At 54.8% G+C, this 12,759-nt stretch overlaps 2 protein-coding genes across 2 annotated transcripts; one reads left to right on the forward strand and one right to left on the reverse strand.

The window, feature by feature from the left end:
* Positions 1–554: 554 nt before the first annotated feature.
* Positions 555–7,504, reverse strand: USE1 (unconventional SNARE in the ER 1). Its single transcript, XM_056867572.1, has 7 exons — positions 7,382–7,504; positions 4,695–4,744; positions 4,023–4,101; positions 3,782–3,929; positions 3,112–3,142; positions 951–1,113; positions 555–737 (listed from the first exon to the last, which is right to left on the reverse strand). Exons 1-7 carry the CDS (start codon positions 7,502–7,504, stop codon positions 555–557), a joined length of 777 nt encoding a protein of 258 aa, XP_056723550.1.
* Positions 7,505–9,869: 2,365 nt separating this feature from the next.
* On the forward strand, positions 9,870–11,449 carry RPL36 (ribosomal protein L36). Its single transcript, XM_056844986.1, has 3 exons — positions 9,870–9,964; positions 10,890–11,024; positions 11,323–11,449. The coding sequence occupies exons 1-3, from the start codon at positions 9,872–9,874 to the stop codon at positions 11,410–11,412; spliced, it is 318 nt and encodes a 105-aa protein (XP_056700964.1). The 5' UTR covers positions 9,870–9,871; the 3' UTR covers positions 11,413–11,449.
* The last annotated feature ends 1,310 nt before the right edge of the window (positions 11,450–12,759 follow it).

A 12,759-nucleotide genomic window follows, 5' to 3' on the forward strand; every position in this document is an offset into this window, starting at 1 on the left:
CTTCAACCTGTTTGGTTTGTTTTTTAAAAGAAAACAGAAGGACAAAACCCAGAGGCTCTTCTCCCTGCCTCACACCGCCCCCCGCCCCACCTCTCCTCGACAAGCCCTGTTCATACAGGCAGCGGCAGACGCCGTGCCTTCCCCTCTGCCTGGGCTGTACCACTTCAGGCTGCAGGCAGAGCAAAGGGGGCTGAGGGGGGCTCTTCTGTGCTGAAGCATTCAAGTCACAGAGAAAACTGCAGCGCGAGGGAGAAAAACCCCCTGCCTAGACTGACAACCTGTTTTTCTACAAGATGAAAATTGTCGCTGCACAGAGAGGTGCTCCATCGTCTGAGTCATCGCAGTGCCTCTCCATTCGAGGACGGGGAAGACCCTCACCAGCACAACCCCCCTGGAAGCAGGCTGCATCCCAAACGAACGCACAACCACCAAAATTTCTCTTTGTCCTCCGACTTAAGTTCTGCCACCTGGCTGGAACTAAGCCGCCTTCCTCCAGACGTCCCGGGAGCTCGGGCTCTGCCAGGGAGAGGAGCACGGGGGGCCCAAGGCTGAAGTCACCTCAACTTTGGGAAGATCCGGATGAACAAGATCATGCTGATGAAAATGAAGCAGACGACGATCAGCACGAGCCAGAGGAGCCAGTTGACCGATTTCTTGGCGTGCTGCTCCAGGCGGTCCGATTCGTCCTTCAGCTTCTCAAAGTTCTGATCGGCCAGCTTGAGCGAATGAGACAACGTCTAGCAAAAACAAGGAGGGCGAGGCGCTGAGAACCAAGGAAATGTGCACGTGGGGGTGGGGGAGGAAATCAGCAGCAGCAGAACTCTCCCAGAGGGCACAAAGCCCTCAGGAGGAGGGCGGGTGGGAAGGCCCTTGGGAGCACTGTGGGGGCCCCTTCCCACTTGAGTGCTGGGGCCAGGTGTTTTGTGTCAGCAGCAGCAGCAGAGAAGTACCTGATTGTCTTGCTTGATCACATTCTGAGCCACCAGAGTGTTGTTCTTGAGGTTGCGTGCCAGGTGCAGCATCTCCTCCGCCAGCTTCTCTTGCATGCTGTGGTGGCGTTGCAGGACCGCGTCCAGGTCAGCGGCCGACTGCCTCTCCTCTGGCAGGAGGCCCCTGCGGAGCACCATGGAAAGAGCGAACCCCTTTGTCACAAGAGGCAGCCGGGTCGCCGAGACTTTTCTCAGGGCTTGAGCCATTTGACACTGGATTGGTGCTGCTTGAAGCAGCCACCAAGAGAGGCTCCAGCCAAAGACTTCCAGGAAGCAGCAGCCCCCACCCCCGCTCTGCCATCAAAGCCACCCTTAAGGATGGGCCCTGCTTCACTCTGGTCCTACTGAGCAGTCTCAGGCCTCAGCCGGCTAGGGTGGGTCCGACATTGCTCAGGAAACTTTCTGTGCTGCCAGCAAATCACATCCCTCCTGCTCACACCCACCCCCGCTGGGTTGACATCTCTTCCTTAGAACATAAGAACATAAAAAAGGCCCTGCTGGATCAGACCCTGGCCCATCAAGTCCAGCAGTCTGTTCACACAGTGGCCAACCTGGTGCCTCCAGGAAGCCCACAAGCAAGACGATTGCAGCAGCACCATCCTGCCTGTGTTCCACAGCACCTAATATTATAGGCATGCTCCCCTGATCCTGGAGAGAATAGGTCTGCATCATGACTAGTATCCATTTTGATTAGTAGCCATGGTTAGCCCCGTCCTCCATAAGAACATAAGAAAAGCCCTGATGGATCAGACCAGGGCCCATCAAGTCCAGCAGTCTGTTCACACAGTGGCCAACCAGGTGCCTCTAGGAAGCTACCTGGCTACTGGCACACTCATTGTGCATGTCCCACAGATTTGGCACAGCTGCAAGAGAGCAGGGACCACCTGCATTTGAGTGTTGCACTGACCATCTTGCCAGGCTTATTCAAGGCCCCCCACCCCACCCCGTGCTCTCAGGTGTACTGCAGGAGAAGCAGCAGAAGAAGAAGAGCTGGTTTTTATACCCCACTTTTCTCTACCTTTAAGGAGTCTCAAAGCGGCTTACAATCTCCTTCCCTTCCCTTCCCCACCACAGACACCTTGTGAGGTAGGTGGGGCTGAGAGAGTTTGGAGAGAGCTGTGACTGGCCCAGGGTCACCCAGCAGGCTTCATGTGGAGGGGCAGGGAAACGAACCCGGTTCACCAGACTAGAGTCCGCCGCTCATGTGGAGGAGCTGGGACTCAAACCCGGTTCTCCAGATTAGAATCCGCTGCTCTTAACCACTACACCATGCTGGCAGCAAAAAAGCCCCTCCCCATTTTTCTGCCTTCTTCATAGCCCAGCCCCAATGACAGAAGCCCCTCCATCTCTCTCAAGCCCTCATCTCCGTAAGTGGACAGTGAACACAAGGAAAGCCCCACTGGATCAGGCCACAAAAGTCCAGCATCCTGTGTCCAACAGAGGCCAACCAGATGCTCACACCAGGCCAGAAGCAAGGAACACGAGCCAAAGCCTCTCCCTGGTTTTGCCCTCCTCTCCACCCCACCCAGCACTTGATATTCAAAGGTATACTTGGGAGGGGATGTGACACAGTGGCAGAGCCTCTGCTTGGCATCTAGAAGGTCCCAGGTTCAATCCCTGGCATCTCCAGCTAAAAGAACCAGGTAGCATGTGATGTGAAATACCTCCGCCTGAGACTTTGGAGAGCCGCTGCCAGTCACAGGAGGCAAGACTGACCTTGATGGACCGAGGGGGGGTCTGATTCCATAGAAGGCAGCTTCATGTGTTCAATATGAAGGCTTCACTCAGCCACCGTGGCTAACAGTTGTTGGTGGACCGTGGAATTGCCTAATCTTTTGAACCCATCTTAAGTTAACAGCTACCACTGCATGCTATGGCAGAGAGATCCCCATTTAAATTATACCTTTAACTCTTTTTGGGGTCCCACCAAGTTACAGAATTACTAGACAGAAAGTTCTCTCTTCCCACTTGCTCATTTCTTTCTTACCCTGTAAAGTCCCAAACTTTTCCCATCCTGGGGCTGACAGCAGGTCATAGGACTTGTAGGCAGCACAGGATGGGGTCACTCTACCCCTCCCCGGGGCAAAGATATCAACATTCCAGGGCATCCCATAAGACTCACGTGCGCTTCCTCAAGTTTGTCTCTTCCAAATCTAGAGAGAAAGAAAACATGGCTGTCAGCAGCTTGCTCCCTTCCTGATGCAAACTCTTCTGCAGGAAGGCTGCGGTCGTGGCAGGAGAGAGAAACCGCCTTCTGAGGGCAAGAACGAAAGGGAGCGGCAACCCAGCACTTGCGGGTGCATGCCCACAAAGCTGTGCAGGCACAGAAGAGGCATGGGAGGGTTGGGGGCAGCCACACACACACCCCAACACTGGCTGCTGGACAGTGAACTCCTTGGACAGGATGGGGGGTTTGACGGGCAGCTGGAGAGGGCCTGTTTTAAGTCCCCTCCAGAATTCTCATGCATGAGGACCGGGGTAAGGGCACACTCACCCGTAACACACAAGGACTCCTGGGGAGGCAGAATACGGGGAGGAAGAGAAAAGAGAGTGTTCGCAGCACCCTCCCTCAGCAGCAGTGAGCCAGCATGCTCGTGCCAGCCTCCCCAGGCTGGCAAGGCGGAGGAGCAGTGCCATGCCTGCCATCTTCCGTCCCCACCACAGGCCCGGCCACTAGGGCTCGCCTGGAAAGCCCAGCTGTGCCACTGGGAATCAGTTCAAGCCACCCTCGGGGAAAGGGGGTGGGGGGTGGCCCCTTTGGGGAATGGGGGTGGCACGCAGACATACTGTACCCAGCAGCTCGCTCCTCATTTCCCGGGTGTAGCGGGCCTGGGCCTGCAGGTGCACTGTCTGCGTGGCCGGGATCCGTTCCTTGGTGGTGGTGGGGGTCCGCCCGGGGGCCAGGAACTGGTTAGCAAGCGCCTTTTCCGATGAAGACGGCTGGGGGGGAGAGAGAAGGCAGAGCAAATGAGGGGAGGGCAGAAGAAGAGGCTGTGGCCTCCCCATGGCCAAGGAGGGCAGGAGGACCCTCACCAGCTTCTCTGCTTCCAGCATTCCTTTCAAGAAGTCCACCTTGCGAGAATATTCGTTCAGCACCTCAGGGGCTGGCTTGCTGAAAGAGACCATTTAGAACAAGTCACCGTGCAAGAAAGCCAGCCAACAGGACTTCCCCGCTGCCCTCTTCAAACGGGGGAGGGGGGCACAGGCCAATAAAGCTGCAGTTCACAGGCCTCCTGCCCACAGCCAAAGTGGCCATGGCACAGGGCAACATTCTCTCCCGGCAAAGAGTGAGCCGTTCTAGGGGCTCCTGCTTTGCTCTGCCAGGAAGTTCTCTCAAAGCACCCAGTCAAGACAAAGGCAGCCCAAGTCGAATGCTCAGAGCACGTGCCCTTTTCTGGCTGATGCACCGTCAGGTCTCTCTCACTCCTGGCACCCTGGCCTTTGCAGAGGCAACACGTCTGTTTCAAACTGCAAGCGGTTTTGGCACAAACCAGTTTGAAATAACCCTTAGAAAGAGAGGACTGTTCCTTGCATTGGTGGGAGTACTTATAAATGCTGCAGAGAAAAGTTTACAGTGAGGCTTGTGGGGTCTACCCAAGACATCACTCCCCCCAAGGTCTTTGGCCCCCTTCCCCTTCACTCACAAGCAGCTCCAACCGAGCCCTGCTCAACAGGCCAGCACCAACCCCTCCCCTGCCTGCTTACCTGGAGTGCTTCTTCAGCTCTAAGAGCATCTCTTCCAGAGCAGCCACATACTGGAGAGAAACAGAAGAGAGAGATTTGGTTGCCTGTGGCAGAGGCCCCTCCATCAGCCAGGGAACATCACAGTTTGGTTTGGATTCAGATGAACAAGCGGTTTTGGTGATCAGCTGAGCCTTACCTTCCCAGAGGGGCAGGGAGGATAAAAGAGACCAGATGGCATTCTAGGAACTAATGGACCCCAGCCCAAATCCTGGGGGCTCTTGCATTGCCTGCAGGCGCATCTGACTATAGCAGCCCCACTCCCACCCAGAGCAGGAATCGACATGTCTCCAAGGAAAGAGACAGGGGGGCAGGAGGCCAAATGCCACAACAGGAGACGCACAGGGGTCTAAAGAGGAAGGGATAAAGGATCCACGCTTCATGCGCCCATCACTGCTCAGGGCTGCAGTCCATGGTCTAAGCGCCAAGGTTGGGAATCCACCCTCTGCTCCAGCAGCCCTGGCAACAGAGCAGAGCCGCTCACCTTCGGCGTGCCTGTTCGCAGTCACCTCTCTGGGAAACAGCAGGGCACCTGCCCTCCTCACGTGGGAAACGAGCGTTGACCTCACACAGCAGGCCTCAGCAGGGCTCTCTGTTACAGCCACAAGGCGGAAAGCCCCCCAAGACAGCCCCCAGTCCTTGACATCACAATAAGTGTCTCACTCTCGTCCATCATTCTCTCTTCAGTGGCTGCCTGCCAGAAGCAGACAAGTGCCGCACAAGGGCAGGCGCCTTCTCTTGCCCCTTCTCCCCAGCATCAGGGCCTTTAGCAGGCCCGTGAATTGGTCTGCCTTGTTTTTAGAAAAAGCCAGCTCAGCTAGCAGCCATCCCAACCCACCCTCTGGCAGCCCATTCCACAAGTGCGTCAGCTTCTCCAGGCACTGACACGCTGGCAGTATGCCTACTCAGGAGTGAGCCTCATTGTGCCCGATGGCATTTACTTCCCAGTAAGCATGCACAGGACTGTAGCCTTGGGTGCAGCATGGTTGGAGCCTCTCTTGGCACCAAAGATCTCTATTCTTTGATCTAGGTGCACCTGCACCGAGTTAGCCCCTGGAAGGTCTTTCTTTTTAATAGAAGATTTTGAAAGGCAATGAGTGGATGCCCACTGGTGGCTACACCAGCATTATACTCAAACAGTAACAACAAACACAAAAAACAGCATTGGAAGATACCAAAGCAAGAAACCAATTCCTAAAAAAATGGGGTGTGGGGAGCTGGAGATAATCCAAGCTTTGCCAAACATCTGGGAGATACGTGTGTACCCAAATATCAGCTGGGGAAGGTGTTCCCTTAAGGGCCAACACAGAAATGGTCTTGGAGCTTAAAGTTGCCATCACGGCCTCTTTAAAATAAAATGCTGTAAGCCCCCAGCTATTTATCTATCACAGGGGTGGAGAACCTTTTTTCCACCAAGAGACATTTGGATATTTATAACATCATTCGCGGGCCATACAAAATTATCAACTTTAAAATTAGCCGACCAATACGTTTCTCCATGGCCCGGGTGGGAAAGGGTTAACATGTTTCTTGGGCGGTCCTAGCAGCCCCATAGCTAACGACTCTTCTGCAAGGGGAAAAAAAGGTTCCTTTTCTCGACAAACTCACATCTGCCTTGAATAGAGGCTATTCCTGTCCACGGGAGGGGGCGGATCGCCAGTCTTTGATCCTTCTGAGCTAGATATCTGCCAGGACCCATGAAGGGCCAGACCAAATGATTTTGCGGGCCTTAAATGGCCTCCGGGCCTGACGTTCCCCACCCCGATCTATCATAACCATCTCAAGGGAAGTGCTGTTTTGTAAGATGCAACTTGCCACCTCTTCCAGCGTGGGGTAGTGGTTAAGAGTGGTGGTTTGGAGCAGTGGACTCTGATCTGGAGAACCAGGTTTGATTCCCCACTCTTCCACATGAAGCCAGCTATGTGACCTTGGGCTTGTCACAGCTCTCTCAGCCCCACCTACCTCACAGGGTGTCTGTTGTGGGAAGGGGAAGGTGATTGTAAGCCGGTTTGATTGTGCCTTAAGTGGGAGAGAAAGTTGGCATATAAAAACACATTTTTCTTCTTCCCCTCCAGGTGGGGGCCCGTGCATCTAACTTCTCCGCAACTTCTGCCCTGGCATGCCTTGGATGCAGCTTTCCCCCCTGCACAGGGACGCTGCGCTGGGAAATGCCCCAGAAGGTCGGACCAGAACCAATGGATGGAAATTAAATCAAAAGAGTTTCCGTCTAGACATTAGGAAGAATTTTCTAACAGCTAGAGCGGCTTCTCAGTGGAACAGGCTTCCTCGGGAGGTGGTGGGCTCTCCTTCCCTGGAGGGTTTTAAGCAGAGGCTGGATGGCCACCTGTCAGCAGTGCTGATTCTGTGACCTCAGGCAGATCATGAGAGGGAGGGGGGCATCTTGGGCATCTTCTGGGCATGGAATAGGGGCCACTGGCGTGTGGAGGGGGGAGGTAGTTGTGAATTCCCTGCATTGTGCAGGGGGTTGGACTCGATGGCCCTGGTGGTTCCTTCCCATTCTTATGGTTCTACGATTCTAACCACAGTCCATGCCCCCGTCCCCAAAAAGTAGGCAAATGGGGAGGGGGGGAGGTTCCAAGCCTTGGCTCCAGAGGCCTCCGGTCCCGGCAGCTCCTCTCCTCGCCGCTCACCTTCCCCAGGCGCCACTCGCCCGCGCCCCGCCGGTCCGCCGCCAGCACCTCGCAGCGGCTCAGCAGCCGCACCAGCTTCAGCTCCGCCCGCGGGACCGGCGCCGCGCCCTGCCCGGCCGCCATCGCGCGCCCCCCTCCACCGACTACGCCTCCGCTTCCGGGTCGAGAACTTCCGCCTTCCGGTTCGGCTCTATGGTTCCTCTCGTCCCGCCCACACGCCGCCCGGCCGTGCGCTCCGCTGAGCTGCGCGCGCAGCTCCCCCTCCCGCTTCCTCTTCCGGCGCGGCCTGGTCGCTCGTTCAGCTGCGGCAGGTGAGCGCTGCGGGGTGGGCGGCGGAGCATCCGCGTCCATCCGCCCGCCGGGGGTCCGCGGGAGGGGGGCCGACGGGCGGGGGGCGGTGCGGGCGGGGGTCCCCTTGTCATTGCCCCCCTCCTCCCCTCCAGCGCTGGCCTTCAGGCACCGGCTGCCTCTGGATGTGGAGGCTCGCTTTCCTCGCCACGGCCGGCAGCCGCGGGTGGGCCTCCTGGGTGGGCCTGGGCCCCCCTTGGGAGAACTTTAATAACCCCCCAACCCGTTCCGCTGGAGGCGTCTTCGGGGTGGGGGGCGGGGGGGATCTTTCAGCTTCTGCCCCAGCCTCCCAGCTGTGTGTATTGGGGAGGGGTCGTGGCTCAGTGGGGCAGTTCCTGCCCGGTCTGCAGGAGGTCCCGGGTTCCATCACACCCACTCAGCCTAGCGACCCCCCACCCCCCTCGCTGGGTCCTGGTGAGGGTCAAATGGAGGAGAGGGGAGTGGGTGCGAACTGCTTCGGACCCTTGTTGGAGAGGAAGGCGGGGTAGAAGTATAAACGAAGCCCCCAGTCCGCCGTTGTTAAATGGGAACAGAGCAGGGCACGGGGTGTGTGGTCGTAGGTGAGGCTACTCGGAAGTAAACCCTGCTGAGTTCCAGAAGACTTGCGCCCCTAATGAGGACGCTAGCAGTGCCATCCTAAAGAGAGTTATTCCGGTTTAAGCCCATTCATTTCAGTGGGCTTAGACTGGGGTAGAATCATGGAGTGGGAAGGGACCACCAGGGTCATCTAGTCCATTCCCTGCACAAGGCAGGAAATTCACAACTACCTCCCCCCAACACACACACACACAGTGACCCCCTACTCCATGCCAGAAGATGGCCAAGGTGCCCTCCCTCGCATGATCTGCCTAAGGTCATAGAATCAGCCTTGCTGACAGATGGCCATCTAGCCTCTGCTTAAAAACCTCCCAGGAAGGAGCGCTCACCACCTGCTCCACTGAGGAACTGCTCTAACTCCATAGGAAGAATTCCATAGGTGACTCCATAGGATTTCACTGTAAGAACCCTGAATGGTACTAGAGATGTAAATGGCCACTCTCCTTGGGAAAACATTAAAAGGCCACAATAATCCTGATCTTTTTCCAGTGTCAATTAGAACACAGAAGCAATTAACCTGTTTTTGTTTACATGTATTTAGATATTCATACCCTGCTTTTCTCACCAGTGGGGATCTAAAGCTAACTAAAACGTTCTCCATTTTATCCTAACTGCCACCACCACTAGGGGAGTAGATTATGCCGAGGGGGGCGGGCTAGCCCAAGAGTGTCGTGGTAAGATGGGGCTGCAAACCTGGGCTTCTGGGATCCCTGTCCGGCACTCTTAACCCATACAGCCCTATGTTTAACTTTGACAGGATCATGCTTCTAAGCAGCTCCTTGGGGTCTCCCCTATAAGTCAGAGGTCACTAAGGATTGTGTGTTTTCCTGTGTATGTGATGGGTTGCTGTGAGTCTGTTCAGTTAGCAGCCGTGCTTTCCTCTGGCGCCATGAACCTCTCGCTTCGGGGGAAGGCTCCTTGCCCCCGAGTACGTTCCCAGAAATCCCAGCATCATATGAGGACGCCTGCTTTCCCCCTGTCCCTGGAATTGCAACGCATACAGCCAGTCCCAGTGCTTGCATCTGAATAAACACTTTCAGACTAGTACAAGGAGAGAAAGAAAAGGGGTGTGTGACTTTTGGAACGGTCCTACTTTCTGTTCTAGTCCTGTGTTGGCCCCCTCTGGAAGTCTGTGTGTCCTCCCGTCTCACACGCAGTTCTCACACCAGCGTGGTATAGTGGTTAAGAGCGGTGGAGAACCAGGCTTGATTCCCCACTCCTCTACATGAGCGGCAGAGGCTAATCTGGAGAACTGGGTTGGATTCCCCGCTCCTCCACATGAAGCCAGCTGGGTGCCCTTGGGCTAGTCACAGCTCTCTTAGAGCTCTCTCAGCCCCACCTACCTCACAGGGTGTCTGTTGTGGGGAGGGGAAGGGAAGGTGATTGTGAGCCGTTTTGGTTCTCCCTTATATAAAAGCCAGCTCTTCTTCTCTGCCCAGAGTCGGGAGGTGGAGGGTTGGCTTACTTGACATTGGTCTGGTCTTTTCGAAAAACATTTATTTCCCCCACGTCCCCTAATTACTCTCTCTTTCTCTCTCTCCAGCCATGGCAATCCGCTACCCAATGGCCGTTGGCCTCAACAAGGGCCACAAGGTGACCAAGAACGTGGTGAAGCCACGCCACTGCCGACGCCGTGGGGTGAGTCTGAGTCTTGAGGGGTTGCATGTTCCCACTTCACAAGCGGGTCAGGCAAGCCGAGGGGCTGCGTGGGCTTGCAGGAGCCAGATTGCAGGAGCACGGCCAAGCACTGTAATGGGGCAAGCCCACCCCCCACACCTTCTCCTGCCCCACCTGTTCTCATGCAGCCGTGTGGGTGGAGGGCAGGCCGCTGTAAAGTATGGGCATGACACAGAGAAGACCTTTCTTCCTGCACACTACTGATACCCTCACCCTCCACCACCACCCAGGGTACAGGTTAGTGGCCTGATCCCCAAAAGTGCATGAGAACACCCCCCCCCCCCGCTCCATACCCCAACCTTTCTGCTCATGAAAGGTGCTTTGCCAGAGGTGTCCCATTGGCTGAGGCCTCCTGTCCCACTTTCATTCTGTTCTATTCCTCTCCACCCACAACCTTCCTCCCATCTTACATTCCTCCTCCTAATCTGTTAGCCTACTTATAGGGCACATTTCTAGGCCACTTTCCCTGTCAGAGCCCCAAGGCAGCTTTACTCCCTCCCCCAAAAAAAGTTGCTTTTTAAACAGACCGTTATGGGCCTTTGGACCGTTCCAGGTCCTGCAGCTCCCAGTGTTCCCAGAGGCTTGAGGGGTCTTCTAAATAATCCTGTCTTGGTGGTGGCCAGAGAATTGCAGAGCTTTGTGGCAGCCCTCCTCTGGGCTCCCTGCCCACTGAGTTCTCGCTGCCTTTGCCAGGGGCCAGGCTTGGTTCTTCCAGCCTCGCTGCCACAGGTCGGCCCCTTTCCTTTTCTCTCGGCCATCTTGGTTAAAGCCAGAAGCCCACAGAAAGGGGACGGGGGCATTCCGCTAACATAAAATAACAAGATCTCAAACACCGGAGGAAGGATCTTTGGTGGTTGTTTTTTAAAACTTTTGTTCTCTCCCTCAGCGCCTGACCAAACACACCAAATTTGTTCGGGATATGATCCGGGAAGTGTGTGGTTTTGCACCTTATGAGAGACGCGCAATGGAGTTGTTGAAAGTCTCCAAAGATAAGCGAGCTCTGAAGTTCATCAAGAAAAGGGTGAGTGGGGGTGGGGGGGCAGGTGGAAGGGGAAGCTGAGACTTGCAGGACCCCACGGATCTCCCTGGGGCCCAGAGTCTCGGCTCCAAGAAGTCTAGTGTAAAGGGAGGCCCCTCTCCTCCCTGCCCCTTTTCCCTCTTCAGGGAACTGGCTGTAGCCCCTGCCAGGGTCTGTCCTGAGACAGGCTGCCTGAAGCCCAGGCCTGCACCCAGCCAGTTCACCTTTCCATCCCCACCCCCCCAAAGCTTCAGTCAGCAACTCCTCTGCGGCTCTGAGGCAGTTTCCTTTTTGCCCACAGGTCGGGACTCACATCCGGGCCAAGAGAAAGCGTGAAGAACTCAGCAACGTTTTGGCAGCCATGAGGAAGGCAGCTGCCAAGAAGGACTGAGTCGCTTTGCCCCAATAAATGCTATTTTGAACACCCAGCGAGGAAAATGTCTTGTGTTGGGGGGGTGGGGGGAGCTGGCTTTCACAAAGTCCATTTGGTACAGCATCTGAAAGGTCCGCCTAACCCACTGGGGAGATCAGGTCAAATCCTTACTCTGCCATGAAGCGTATGGGCTGGTCTTGGGCTGCTCCTACGCTGTTAACCTAGTTAAACCTCAGCAAGACATTGTGAGGATAAATGGGAAGAGGAAGAGAGAGCTCCATCCCTCTATTTGTCCTCTTTATAGTCAGCGGGGGAGGGGGGGAGCACAATATGATGTTCTTAGCCGGGGCCTCAGCAAGCAAGGTCAATCTTTTACAGCGGCTATACAAGGAGCACTTTTTAAAATATAGCCAGAGCAGGAAACCAGCCAGAGAAGCCGTTGGGCTGTTGGATGACCAAGGAATAAAAGGATTGCTAAAGGAAGATGGGGAGAAGGCAAAGGAGCTCTTTTCAGGAAGGGACTCTGAAGAACTGAGCCAAATTGAGATGACAGAAGATTAAGTTCTAGACCTACTAAAGGAGTTAAAAACAAATTCAGTTCATTGGGAACTGAAATTTGAGATTGTTAATCTACTAAGAGTAGCAGGTGTAAAGGAGGCAAGCCAGGACATTACAGACCAGTTAGCCTAACTTCTGTCCCAGGCAAATTAACAGAAATTAATCAAAGATAGGATTATTAAGCATATAGAGGAACACAGCCTGCTGAGGGGAAATCAGCCTGGCTTCTGCAAAGAGAAGTCCTGCCTCACCAACCTTTTGGAGTTCTTTGAGAAAGTGAACAAGCCTGAAGATAATGATGACCTGGGAGACATTATAAACCTGAACTGTCAAAAAAGGCCTTTGACAAGGTACCTCACCAAAGACCCCTGAGTAAACTTTGCAGTCAACAACAGAAAAAAAAAGTATGTATAAAGACTGCTCTTGCAGTGGAAGAAAGCAGTGGTGTCCCATGAGAATTGGCATTGGAGGCGGTACCATTTAATTTGTTCATAAATGATCTGGAACTAGAGGTGAGCGGTGCGGTGGCCAAGTTTGCAGAGGATACAACTTTATTCAGGAGGGTGAACCCCAAGGACAATTGTGAAGCGCTCCAGGAGCGTGTCTGCAAATTGGGCGAGTGGGCAACTGGAGCAGGTGAAGTTCAGCGTTGATGAGTGTAAGGGAATGCATGTTGGGACAAAAAAAAATCCCAGCTTCAGGTATAGGCTAATGGAGACAGGCTATGTTCAGGATTAGGAAAGGGGTTAAAAATAAAAACCGCCAATAATACGGTGCCCCCTTATAGATCTACGGTGCAGTCTCATT

The sequence above is a fragment of the Euleptes europaea genome, chromosome 2 (genome assembly GCF_029931775.1).
Source record: "Euleptes europaea isolate rEulEur1 chromosome 2, rEulEur1.hap1, whole genome shotgun sequence".
Lineage (NCBI taxonomy): Eukaryota > Metazoa > Chordata > Lepidosauria > Squamata > Sphaerodactylidae > Euleptes > Euleptes europaea.

Coding starts and splice junctions, on each gene's coding strand:
- USE1 (XM_056867572.1), bottom strand. CDS start 7,504: ATGGCGGCCGGGCAGGGCGCGGCGCCGGTCCCGCGGGCGGAGCTGAAG. Junction 3,930..4,022: donor TGCTGGAAGCAGAGAAGCTG/GTGAGGGTCCTC, acceptor TCTCCCCCCCAG/CCGTCTTCATCGGAAAAGGC. Junction 738..950: donor TGATCAAGCAAGACAATCAG/GTACTTCTCTGC, acceptor TGTTTTTGCTAG/ACGTTGTCTCATTCGCTCAA.
- RPL36 (XM_056844986.1), top strand. CDS start 9,872: ATGGCAATCCGCTACCCAATGGCCGTTGGCCTCAACAAGGGCCACAAG. Junction 9,965..10,889: donor GCCACTGCCGACGCCGTGGG/GTGAGTCTGAGT, acceptor TCTCTCCCTCAG/CGCCTGACCAAACACACCAA. Junction 11,025..11,322: donor TGAAGTTCATCAAGAAAAGG/GTGAGTGGGGGT, acceptor TTTTGCCCACAG/GTCGGGACTCACATCCGGGC.